General features: G+C 40.8%; 1 protein-coding gene across 2 annotated transcripts in view; it reads right to left on the bottom strand.

The window, feature by feature from the left end:
- Positions 1 to 13,198, bottom strand: part of Ogt (O-linked N-acetylglucosamine (GlcNAc) transferase) — a 44,271-nt gene extending 31,073 nt beyond the window's left edge. Inside the window, exons 1-4 of one of the 2 annotated variants that reach the window (XM_057759070.1) lie at positions 12,952 to 13,198; positions 9,993 to 10,173; positions 8,794 to 9,037; positions 1,888 to 1,956 (exon numbers count right to left, since the gene is read on the bottom strand). In XM_057759070.1, coding sequence (XP_057615053.1) covers positions 1,888 to 1,956; positions 8,794 to 9,037; positions 9,993 to 10,173; positions 12,952 to 12,988 — 531 coding nt within the window. In that variant the 5' untranslated portion in view covers positions 12,989 to 13,198. The remainder of the gene's footprint in view (positions 1 to 1,887; positions 1,957 to 8,793; positions 9,038 to 9,992; positions 10,174 to 12,951) is intronic. The other variant, XM_057759071.1, reaches the window with a different exon arrangement.
- Positions 13,199 to 13,453: the final 255 nt, after the last annotated feature.

Genomic DNA, 13,453 nt, shown 5'->3' with positions numbered 1-13,453 from the left:
TTCTCATCATGTGACTTTTCGGTGCGTTCCTTGCTGGAAGAGGAGGAGGAGGAGGTTGTGTGTCTGCCCTAGATCCAGGCCTCGAGCTCCCTTCAGCGAGGCACCTTACGCATGGAATAGGAGGTTTCACCCACCTGAAACCTTCTAAATACAATATCAATGGTGAAAAACCAAAAACAAGAGAGAAAATAAAAACAAGATCATTAGTAAAAGTTCAACAAAGCAATTGAAATTCTTTGGATGTCTATTACATATGGGAATGAGGACAGTCTCAAGTCTGTAACATGGGAAACATGCAGAAGGGAGAGGGTTAATCAGGGCTATTGCATACAGCAGGGATTTTTGCTGGAAGAAAGGCTCTTCGTTTTCTACAAAGACAACTTAATTTTGCTGCCATCTACTAGGAATGTATGCTGGCTTGAATTTTCAAATGCACTGATTACAAAAGAAACACATTGCATTTCACTCAAGAGTATTTTCTGGTTTACTAAGTTCTCACAAAAAAAAAACAAAAAAACAAAAACAAAAATAAAAATAAAAACCAAAAAAAAAAAAAATGACATTTTTCAAACTAGGTGTCTCCAGAGCTCTGAAATAAAGAAGTCAGCAACCTAAGGCAGGCGCAACGTCTCAGCCTAAACCGATGTCTAAAGCTGCAGTGAAGTGCAATTCATGTTAGCTGTCCGCTTGGTGGGATGACAATTGATAGGAGCGTATCAGATATTTGTTCTGGAAATTACCAATTGCTTTATCAGCTAAGATTGAAATCAACATAGTTAATCAGCTGGAAACCTACATAAGGTTAATCCATAGTGTTGTTAGAATTTATGAGTTTTGCACTTAAAACTAGTGCTTTTAACATTAAGTGGTGCTGCAAAGCCTTCTCCCTCCCTGGATGAACAAACAGACAGCTACGCTGCGCATACACTCCACGCATTAGCATGCGCGTGGGGCTCAGAGCAACAGGTGGGAGTTTCAGAAGCATTCTGGTTTCTCCCCACTCCTCACCCCTGCAGCGCGATTGCGTAAGGTGGCTTGTAACAAGACAACTGCATTTATAAATTTAATTGTAAATTATACCAAAAGCTTTAATTAACCCAACCTAGAGTTCAAATTCATTATTTGGAAACACAGAATGCTAAAAGCCACCTTTCCACTTTGGCAAGTTTTCTTTCGATCAGTCCATTTCCAAACAAACCAGCTTTGTCCTTCTCATTTTTTTTAAGGAGGTGGGTGGGGAGGGATAAAAGAAGGAAGTGAGGAAGAAAAAGAAGGTAGACAACTAGGATTGGGGAAAAAGGAGAAAGGAATTTGGGGAGGAAGTGGGGACAAGAGGAGCAGGAGGTTCCAATTATTAATTTGCAATATTTTAGCAGCCTTTCTTCCACTGTGAAAAGGGTGAGGAAGATGAAGGGAGGAAGGTTAAATAAGAATTTTAAATGCCAGTATTACAGGGTAACATTGGATGAAATTCTTCTCCACTTACAAGCCACAAAGGACTTAGAAGAGCAGCGTTTTCAATGGCACCTGCATCATATAGGCGTCTTGAGCCAAAAATCACAGGCACTCTGCTTGTCACTAGCAGGCAAGCCTCAGATTTGAAGGAATGTTATTGATTCCCACATAGGTCATGACGGAGCCCATTGTTATAAAGATGATCTAGCTCAGCAGAAGGCTCCACAAAAGCTCATGTTCTTGCTTTACCCCCAGATTTAGAACAGATATGCCAAAGCCTGGTCCTGCTCTAGTCTGAGGCAAGTCATGCCGACAGTTTTCCTCAGTTTCATAGGATTATTTTGTGAAGATAGCTCAATGAAGAGTTGAAGACTTGGCAAAAGGTACAGGTTTTCATAACTAATGCTTAAGTATGTTCTAGCAAGCACCTACCTTGGCTTCTTCCAAGCGACCCAGGGCTTTGAGCAGGTTCCCCAGGTCACTACGAACACAGTACAAATCCTATAAACCCAGAGATAGTAGCATTAATTATATTGTTTTCTCAAAAAAAAAAAAACCAACAACAACAAAATCCCAACATCACTTCTACAAATCTAGCGCTGCCATTTTCTTGTCAGTTTAATGCAGCACTTAAACTTAAGCACAGGCTCCCAACTCCTCCTACTCTAATTCCCAGAAAATACAAAAGGAGCCTGAGGGGGACAAATCCAACCAGAACTTATAAGATATTTACAGAATTTATTGCTCTTCCTTAGTCTGAATACTATCTTTGGCTGCACAGATATGTGTTTTGCTATCAGCTGATGCTCCAGTTCTGGCTGGGAGATCTGTGACACTATTGTCTAACATTCTTTCAAATGCATTTGGCCTCATCAGTTTCAAACACAAGACTACAAGACCTTTCTAGAGCCTCTCTCCTCTCCAAATGTCACTCGTCAGAAAAAATGATTGAATATTTATTCAACTGTTTTATTCAAGGTTATGATGAATCATTCCTGTATCAAGGACCAAAAATTTTCCACAGCAGGAAAAACAGCACTGCACTTAGCAAGTGATTACCTGTCAACAAATCTACCCTTTGGCTCTCAGGCTTATTTAGAAACCTTGATTTCATTTCATGCCTAGGCAGAAGGATTACCATCCAACCACAGCCTCAGTCCTGCACCTGCCACTAGATTACTCATTAGTATTAAGTACCATCAGAGCTGAGTGGGCGAATAATGAAAAGCGGCTGACTCTGCGTTTTATTAGCAGCTCAACTGTGCTGCTAGTCCAACTCACCAGTCCATTCAGCAGGAGGACATGCTCAACAGACAGTAAGAATCTATCAGTCAATAACAAGCAGAGATAATGGCAATATGAGGCACGTTTATCATCCCAAACTGTTATGTGGGTGAAAGAACCTTAAATTAAATCCTACAAAGTAAAATTTTATTAAATACTCCAAAGAATTATCATGTATATTATTCCAACAACTGTATATTGGTTTCCAGAATTAGTAGTTAGTTTTACTGATAAACTGACTCTGTATTGTTTACTGGCATTCACTGGGTGAACTGAAAGGTCTGCCAATAAGGTAATGACTGGCTAAACTGGGACAATTCCACGATCTACTTGAGTTAGTGCTGTCCCTCAATCAGTGACTGATGCTTTGGAAAAGTATGGTTATCTTCTAGTGGCCTTAAGTACAGGCTGATAGTAATCCTCAAAGCCTCTCATGTAGCAGGCACAGTAACACACACCTGTAATCCTAGCACCTGGAAAACTGAGGCAGGAAGATGGTCCTAAATTCAGGTCCCCACCCCCACCCCAGTTATATCATAGTGAGTTCTAGGCCAACCTGCACTACAGAATCAAGACTCTGACAATGAATGAATGAATGAATGGATAGATAAATAAATAGTGCATGAATAAATAAAAAAGCAAAACACAAAAACAATTCACAGGTACCAATAATCTTATTAACAACTAATCGCCTTCTGTAATTAGTCTAAGTACTTTGGAATACTATTTGTATTTCGAGAAATAATGAATTCTATAATCTTGCTATCTACTTTGTATAGGTTTCCTCCTTTGAACCTTAACAAGGTGCCCTCTGTCTGATGGGCTATGTCTAAAAAACCTAATCTGCTTACCCAAGCTCCCTCTACCATTTTTTAGTGGGTGGTTTGTATCTTTAAACCTTCACCAATTTCTATGGCTGTTCTAAGCCACAAAAATCAGAAACACAATAACTGACTAAAAGTTGCATTTTTAAAGATATGTTTTATTGTTTTTAATTTCAAATATGGGGTGTGCACATCAGTGCAGGTACCTTCAGAGCCTAGAGGCTTATTGCATTCTCCTGGAGCTGGAGTTACAGGTGGCTGTGAACTGCCTGACATTGGTACTGGAATTTGAAATTGGGTCCTCTGGAAGAGCTGAGCCATCTCTCCTGCCCCACCTATATATTTTTACCCACCATTACATAATTTTACCAGCTAGTTTCCATGAACTCTTAGATGCATGACTATATTTAGTTATATCATCTAGATTCATCATTATCTTATAGACTGGCAATGTAGGTCAGTTGGTAGAAAAAAATTAACCAGTATGTCAAAAGTCCTAGGTTTGATCTCCAGAAAATGATAATATAAATACCTTCAAGATTACAGTGAAATAATTAGTCCACTTTAGGAAAAGGCAAAACATATCCCATTAAGTGGACTAGTAGAGTGGCTGAAAGTAGAGCTCCACTTGCCCGGGATACAACAAGGCCTTGCGTACCTAGTACCACAAAAACAAACGAAACAACTCTCAGCTGGCATGGTGGCACGTGTCAAGTGGCATGGTGGCAAGTGCTCCCACTTGGGAGGTGGGAGCAAGATAATCAAAAATTCAAGGTCATTCTCAGCTACTCAGTTCAAGGTCAGCCTAGACTAAGTGAGACTCAGTCTCAAAAATGCCAAAATAGGGCTGGAGAAATAGTTAAGAGCACATGCTACTCTTCTAGAGGACTTGAGTTCAATTCCTAGTACTGTAAGCTGTCTATAACTCCAGCTCCAGGGGATCTGACACCTCCTCCGGGCCTCCATGTGCACAGATACAACAACAGATACATAACAACAACAATATTTAAAACACCAAAATAATAAACAAAATCATGAGATCCAAATCTACACACACATGCATACACATAAGATTACTTAAATGTCTACAAAGTACAAGAACACTACAATTCTACAAAAGTCCATTCAAAACCTTGTGTCAAATTCTGCTTCATCTGTCAAATCAAAATGGTATCTAAGAGAATTACTTTGCTTAAACCTGACTCTTTCTGTTCATCCCTAATTAATATTTATGGAAACATTAACTTAATAATAGACCTAAAACCAAGAAAAATAAATTAGACACACACACTCAAAGGACAGATTTAAGCTAGGCCTTCATAGCTGAGTAGGGCGTCAAAAACAAGGAAAAAACAGTATGACAAAGGAACCAAAAGGTGTTCTGTTCCTACGTAACCATCCCTCCTCTCCTAGTCTAACAACTGCTTCCCGACTTTCCTCTTAATGTTCCACCTCTGGACCCCCTTGACATCACTCTATATATGCACACATTGAGGAAAATCAGGCCAAGAAAAACCTACAGTGGTTCTCAACTGCCTCTCAAATTAACTTCAAACTCCGCAGCCTCTATTCTTCTGAAATCTTCCAATTGACTCTGCCCTGCTCCACTCACTCCTCACTACTACTTGACTCACCACTTCAGTCTGGGAAGTCTACTTGCTGTTTACCTTCCTACAGAATGCTGAGGTCCTAAGCACCCTCTCAAGGGAGTCTTCTGATTAATACTCTCCAACAATAATCACCCGAGGAGCTTACATCTTTTTCCTTTATGGATCAGGTCTGTCTCATGATAACCCCTCCAGAACACATTCTCCATCTCCTCACCAAGCACTGGACACAACAATAAGCACTTGAATATTTAAATGTGACCCTTGCCAGACAACCTTAACAAAAAGCAGAGTGGAGAGAAGTAGATAGAAACGGAAGGTTTTCTCATACTTCAGCTATCTGGGACTCTCAAAACAACAAAATCAACATGACAGTAACACATGATGGGATGTCAGCCGCTCTCAGCACTGTGTTATCTACCATTCAAGCAGAAACAACTTCTCAACAACTTTCGCACTCAGGCTCACGGCTATCACACAAAGGAGAACTGTATGCATAATCTGTAAAGGGATTGCCAAGTATGGGCAATTCTAACAAGCCAACAGGAGAAAGAACACCAGAAGAAATAGCACCTTAAAATATGACAAGCTAAAGTTTCAGCAAATGTATTAAGCCATATAACATTACAAAAGGCAGCTCCAAATAGAAAAATATAAAGCAGCTCTATCTCAAAACTCCTGGCAGGGCAGTGGTGATGCACGCCTTTTATCCCAGCACTCAGGAGGTAGAGGCAGGTGGATCTCTGAGTTTGAAGCCAGCCTGGTCTACAAGAGCGAGTTCCAGGACAGAGAAACCCTGTCTCGAAAAACCAAAAAAAGAAAAAGAGAGCCAGGTGGGAACACACCAATGTCATTAAGAAGTAAATTCATTGTTTTAGTGCTATCTTGCTTTGAAAGTATATGACGCTAAGTTTCCTGTTAATAGGTTAGATATTTAACAATACAAACTATGCACAGTATATATTTAGATAGTAGCACGGCTTTGTCTATCATTTTTAATTTTCCCTTCACAATATAATGCTATGGTATACTGTCTGCAGAGGTAACGCCCTACTACACAGACAAGCAACTAAAAACCTGAGCCAGGGCTGGGGAATCTAGCTTAGGTGAAGAGTGCTTATCTACCATGCACAATGTCTGGTTTCTATCTACAGTACTACATAAACTGGGCATAGTGGGACATCCTATAATATAATCTCAGCACTGGGAAAGCGGGGCAGGAAAATCAGAAGTTGAAGGTCATCCTCAGCTACTTAATGAGTTAGAGGCCAGCCTAGGCTACACAAGACCCAATGTCAAAATAAATTAAGAAAATTAACCAAGATTACAAGTATGAAAGAGAGACAAGCTAAATTTACAAGTCAGCAAGTAAAGGATAAACCTAGCCCTAATTACTGAAGGAAAAGAATGTACTATCCTGGCCCTTAGAAGAATCAAGTTCAAGCCTTGCAGGTAGACCTTTCAAGGTTAGCCGCCTAAAACTATTAGTAACTAGATAGGGCTGCAATAAAAATTACAAATGTACTCTAATTTCTTTTTTCTTCTTCTTTCTTTTTTTGTTTTTTTTTTTGTGTTTTTTTGGTTTTTTAGACAGGGCTTCTCTGTGTAACAGCCCTAGCGTGGAACTCACTCTGTAGACCAGGCTGGCCTCGAATCTTGAACTCTCAAAGATCCACCTTGCCCCTGCCTCCTGAGTGCTGAGATTAAAGGTGCGCACTACCACCGCCTGGCTTCACTTTAATTTCAAATATACACTGAGTACCTCTGAAAGAATATGTAAGAAATTACTTTCATGGGGCTGGAGAGATGGCTCAGTGGTTAAGAGCAATGACTGCTCTTCCAGAGGACCTGGGTTCAATTCCCAGCAACCACATGGCAGCTCACAACTGTCTGAAGATCCAGTTGCAGGGGATCTCCTGACACCTTCACACCAATGCACATAAAATAAAAGTTAAATAAACCTTAAGAAATTACTTTCATTATCTGCAAGTCTATGTAATTTCTCGCTAGATTAAAAATAGAATGAATAAAAATCATTTATTATAATGAACTCACAAATAAAAGCAACATGTAGCTAAGCCAAGGTAGTCATTCCAATGAGCAACTGGCCCAGATCCAAACTCTATACATTGAAATGAACAATTAAAACAGCCATTACATATAGTGGGTTTTTTAAATCTTTTTTAAAAACTAAAAGAAAAATTTAAACTTTCAAAATTAACTTTAAAATTGTTTAAACCGGATGGTGTTAGCACACACGCCTTTAATCCGAGCACTCAGGAGGTAGAGGCTATGGATCTCTGTGAGTTAAGGCCAGCCTGGTCCACAGGAATTCCAAGACAGCTAGGACTGTTACATAGAAAAACCCTGTCTCTGGGGGGAAAAAACTGTTTAAGGGATATTATGATGGAAAATAGTTACAAAGTTTTGGCAAACTACTAAAAATAAGCTTCAATTTGCTAAACTATAAAACTGGAGTTAAGAGCCAGGCAGATAATGCAAAATGATTTCCAGGCTGTGCACAAGGGAGGCCTTTGGCCACAGAAGGTCCTTTTCAGCTTTCATTTCTTGTTCATGTCAACATTTGCTTCAATAATTCACCTTTAAGTTTCAACATCCAGTTCGCCATTGCTAGCTATGTGATCTCAAGAAAATTACATAACCCTGAGTCTGTTGAGGTTTTTATATTGGTAAAACTGGAAACACTGTCCTCTTCGTGAAAAGGATCATGGTAAAGATTCAGAAAGACTTATCTGAAGCAGCAGTGTCTGAGCCTATAGAAGACTTTTGATAATGGCAACTGTAGGAGTTAATCATTAAGCACTTCCCCAGGGTGGCTGCAAAGTCAATGTTGATGGAGCTCAAGTATATGCTGATGCTGCCAAGGACCCCCCCCCCATCCCTAACACTTATCTCTTAAAAGTTTATAGCCACTTTCCCTTAATTACATCAACAGTTTCCATGGCAAGTTTTACATCCCTGTATTTTACTTAAAATTTTTTTGTTCTGCATTTTGATCTTTCCCAACTTAATGTCTGTCAACCAGGATACACTTGCCCCCTAAAACACATGCAACTCAAATCAACAAAGAATTAAAGAACTAATGCAAAGTCTAGTCTGAACATGCAATTGCCTTAATTCTACTACTTCTAACTTGATCGAGGGAGGGGCTATATTGAGATCATTCTGTACTCTAGTTTTCATGTCACTAATATACTAGCAACAACTTTTAAAAACCATTTTATACTACAGATTAAGATCTTTAACCCATCATTCCTTGAAAATCAAGAATTATTATAAATACCCATCAGAATTTTCCCAAAGTTCACTAAAATAGCACAAAAAAAACATGTGTCTTGTGCTTTATTAGTATTACCAAAAGAATTGATGGGAGTTTTTTAGTAAGGATAATTTTATGCTATTTAAATAACTTTTTAAATAGGGCAGACCTTTATGCAGACCAAGTAAAACCAATTTCATCATTTCAAGTGCATAAACATATTAAACATCTCAACTATTGACTTTCTTTCATTAAAAAAACCCTATTGTCTAAAGTATCAAACGATGTTTGCTTGTTTGCTGGATTGCTGTAAAAGGAAAACAACTGATAAACTTTTACTTACAGGATTGTACTGAAGAGCAGAGACGTAAGCTTGTACTGCTCCTTCCATGTCACCTGCTGCTACCAACGCTGCTGCCAGGTTAATATAACCATCAATGAAATCAGGCTTGAGCCGCAAGGCATGTCGATAATGCTCAATTGCTTCCTGCAACTGCCCTCTTTCCTTGTACACATTCCCCAAATTCGAATAGGCTTCTGCTAGGAGGGGATTCTGTTTAATTGCCAAGGTGCTAAAGTGAGCAGATCTGGAAAAGTAGAAAGCGTTGACACATGGATATGCACGTTAGAAAAAAGGAGGCATGGCTCATATGCAACCATTAACAGTTCTTGAAACCCTGTGCTATGGAACATTAGCTTTTAACCAGCAAACACCAGCAAAGTTTGAAAACTAAAACTTTGCTAAGATGAGAATATCCAGATTTCAAAAAGGAAAGTTGGTTCTTATGTAAAAAAAATTCTTATTAGACTCTATTACCAAACTGTCACATTGTATAATGTGATCATTAAGATCAAGAATAAAATCTATGGGCCGGGCGGTGGTGGCGCACGCCTTTAATCCCAGCACTTGGGAGGCAGAGGCAGGTGGATCTCTGTGAGTTCGAGACCAGCCTGGTCTACAAGAGCTAGTTCCAGGACAGGCTCCAAAACCACAGAGAAACCCTGTCTCGAAAAACCAAAAATAAAATCTATGAAAAAAAAGAATAAAATCTATGTACATGAATCTCATTTTCCATTTGTTGTTAATATAAAACACATCTTCAATGCCTAAGTGTGCCAAAATAATTTACTAAAAGATCTAAAGCACAAATTCTTTTCATTAATTCAACTGATTAGCTAAAAGCAACAATTTAGTGAGGGTATTTCTAACTTGAACTACATATGCCCCTCCTTACCAGTCTCTCAAGCTGACAGGTCTAGATGCCCAGATTTATACCAAGACTAATTATCTGAAAAGAATTAATAAAGCAGCAGCCCCAAATGATAAAATCTAGGGGAAAAATCTAGCCATACTGATAATATGCTCACCCCCACAAAACGGGGGAGAAAAACTAGCAGCTAGGCAGTCAAAAGGGAGCAAAAGAGCACCTGTGTGTTGGTGGCTCAGATGAAAGATAGCAATGGAAAGCTCTGAAATGCAAATATTTAGTAATCACTTTTTAAGCTCAACACCCAGAGGTAGGTTACCCCGACATCTCCTACCTGTCCAGCCTTCGACACTGGAAGTGTATAGATGAAAGTAATAAAAGGACACCAGTATTGTCAGGCTCTTGTCTCCAGAGCTGCATGCAGTGTCTCTCAGCTGCCTCAAAATCTCCTGCCTGATATTCTCGATGTGCCAACTCAGCTAACCCTTGGAAGGAAAGCATACGTTTCGTTGGTTCTGGAGAATCATCAAAACATTTGAGGGAGGGAGGGGGGAAAACAAAAAGTTAGAAATGCAAACCAAAAAAAAAAAATGTAAAACTATGGTAAATTAAACTTAAAGATGAAAATGCTTGAAACTATGTAAAGCACTAGAGTGTTCTGCATATTATTAAAGCCCCATCTATAGAATCCATCTCTTCAAATTCACCCATTCCTAAAGCTTCCTTTTCTTAAACCACAGTAAGTTACTGCCAAATGAGGCTCTTAATTTTGTAGTTTTAAGCTATAAATCATAGGCATAGTCACTAAACTAAGTTAACACAAAACATTAAACATGAAACCTGCAAAAGTTACAAAGATTTGTAAGAATAACCTAGTGCTAACAATACTTCATTAAACTACATTTCACACTGGGTTTGCAAGAGCTGGAGTATTAACACTTTCTCAGTGGATGGGACACCAGGTGTCTCCAGAACTCTTTATATTGACGTTTTTGAGTTTTACAGCTTTATCTTTTTAGGAGCACCGATAAAAACAAGCCTAAGGAAAACAACTCAAAGTGCTGCTTTCACTTTTAAAGCAGTTGATAAACAAGAGTATCTGTCGAGGGCTAAAGCACAGAACAGGTTCACCGCACATTTTAACTAAACAAAGACTCAAAGGTTGCTCCTCTACTGAGGACCACTCCGGAGAAGACCAAATTAGCTAAACCCACCCACCCCCACCCACCCCCCACCCCCGCTGCCTTAGCGCTAACATTTTCCGCTCTTTTCCTTGCTCTCACGGAAGGACTGGGACATTGAAAATCCTGTACAATATTCAGGCAACCAACTATTTCTATAGTTTAAAAATGCTATAATATAAAATACTGAGTAAAATATAACATAATAAATGACAAAACTTATTTTGTTCTATGGAACTTGGTTTGGATAAATAATGAACGGCTGAAGCCCAGGGACAGTTCTAGGGCTCAGCTGTAAGCATTTCTCTTCTCCGTGACACAGTAGAAATTCAACCAGAACGAACACCCTACCCTCTAGTCTAGATGGTTAGAATGGGAAACCACAAACCGAGTACATGATCTTACCAAGGTCATGGGGACAGGCTCAAATTTAAGGCAGGCTCCCCTATCAGAGCTGACGAGTGCTCTGGATACTCTAGAAAGCAATTTCCTGACAGAATGCAGCTGACCACAAAAACAAAGACCGGGAAGATCTGTGTCCAAATCCGAGGTCGGAGTTTTAAGATAAACTAGAAAATTAGATTTGAGACAAGAATGCTGCACTTGCTAGCTCCTAAATTTAGCACAGTATTTGTCGGCACTTTTCCAAGCCGCTTATCTGCTCTTTTAAAACTGGAAATGGCCATTTCCTCAAAAATAGTTAACAGTCAGAAAAGGGCAAGCTCTTACAAAAATCTAACACGGAATCTTCAATCTTTGAAAACCACTGTGGGAAAATGGGAAAGCGGGGATCGGACTAATTATTAATCCTACTCCCGTCAATTATGGATGAGATATTACTGAAGATTCATCCATTTATTGCAGTGCCCAAAGCCAGCAACTAAAACCTTGACATACCGCAACTACGAAACAATATGTGTGTGTGTGTGTGTGTGTATTTTTTTTTCTCGGAAACCTTAGAACCGCAGTCCAGTTCCTCACTCCATCCCTCCCCAAATAGCCTCAATCTGGAAAGGCAGTTGAAGGACACTACTACAATTTGGTTGTTTTCTTATTTTTCAGTAGCGAAGGCTCGGGAATGAATTGTCGAAAAAAAAAGGGGGCAACCTCTTTTCACTTGTGCAGCTACACTCCAGGTGCTTTACAAACTCTTCAAGCAAGGATGGAAACTTAAAAAAAAAAAATACACACCCTATGAATAAAGAGATAACTGGGCTAAAGAATGGGGATGAAAACCCAGAGGTGGCGGCGGAGGAATACATTCAGAAAGTAACACAAAGAGAGAATTGGGCGGGCAGGGTGGTCAACGCCAAGCAAGGCACCGAGGTGGTTTCTTCTCCAAGGATAGGAAACGACCGTCGGGCTGGCACACTTGCGGAGGAAGGGTGTGGTTGCCACCAGCAGGGAGGGCCGACGGGGTGGGAAACTCGAAACGGGGGCAGCGGGTGCAACTGGGCGATGGCTAAGAGAACCCCTGGAATTTTCCAACCTAAACCGGGACCGCTCAACCCAAGAACACCAGAAGGCGCTGGCCGGCAGGCGTGCGGGCTCAAGGTCCCCTCTTCTTGAGGTTACTTGGAAGCACATCGACGAGCTTTCGCTAGTCTTTGCCTATGTCTGATGCAAAGTGAGGTTAGAATTACATCAAAATAGCACCCCGCCCCAGACTAGCAGAGGGCGACTAAAAGTGGCCAAGGGAAAAAGGCTGGCGGGGGAGAGGTGGGAGTGCGTGCGTGCACGAGGGATTTACAACGAGCTGCAATTGAGGGAGAAAGCAGTTGCGATGGAGACAGAAAGAGTAGGGATTCCAATGCAGCCCATTCCAAGACAGTCTAGGCGCGCACGTGGACTGGAAGCGTCCCGAGAGAGAAGGCTAGAACACTGGTGGGAAAAAACAAGGAAAAAGCCCAAAGCAAGCAAAATGCAAGCAAGCAACGAGGAAATGTTTACGGAACGGACGACAGCACCAAACCCGATCAGATGGCAGTAGAACTCAAGAGAGTTCAGCAGTGCCACTGATAGGGATGGTTAGTGGGAAGGGAGTGATGAGCAATACAAGACGGCGCCAGACCCCAAAGGGACGTCTGCCAAAGTAGAATGGGACACTGGTACCTGTGCTGTCGGCCACGTTGCCCACGGAAGACGCCATCTGGAGCTTCTTGAAATAGAGCAAGGGGGTAATTGACTTCTACTGCCGCCACTACTGGCAAAAATGTTTCTAGAGGTAGCAGGAAAAGGGCAGCAGCCGTATCAGTGTTTTGGAAGGCTTAAGGGGCGGCAGCAGATACTGGACTCGAATCTTAGCAACTCTTGCTAGACATCTACCTCTCACTGTCTTGAAATGGCGGCGACTGCTCCTCGACCGAAACAACACGGGCCGGAACTACTTTCGGCTACAATCAAGTGCCCCGCGGAGGTAGCGCGTAACAAGACTACCGACGAAATGACTGTAATCAAAATCACTTGCTCTTACGTAACCTTCCGCCCAAGGTCCATTGCGACAAACACGACTATAGAGAGCGCATGCGACAACCCTGTCAAGGCAACTCCGGGTTAAGGGCACCCTGTGGGACGAGAGGCTGCAAGTTTTTAAGAGTGAGGCGGAAGGCAAAAA

This window comes from Chionomys nivalis, chromosome X, assembly GCF_950005125.1.
Source record: "Chionomys nivalis chromosome X, mChiNiv1.1, whole genome shotgun sequence".
Lineage (NCBI taxonomy): Eukaryota > Metazoa > Chordata > Mammalia > Rodentia > Cricetidae > Chionomys > Chionomys nivalis.
The sequence above is the reverse complement of the archived record's forward strand: the minus strand, read 5'-3'. Positions and strand labels throughout refer to the sequence as shown.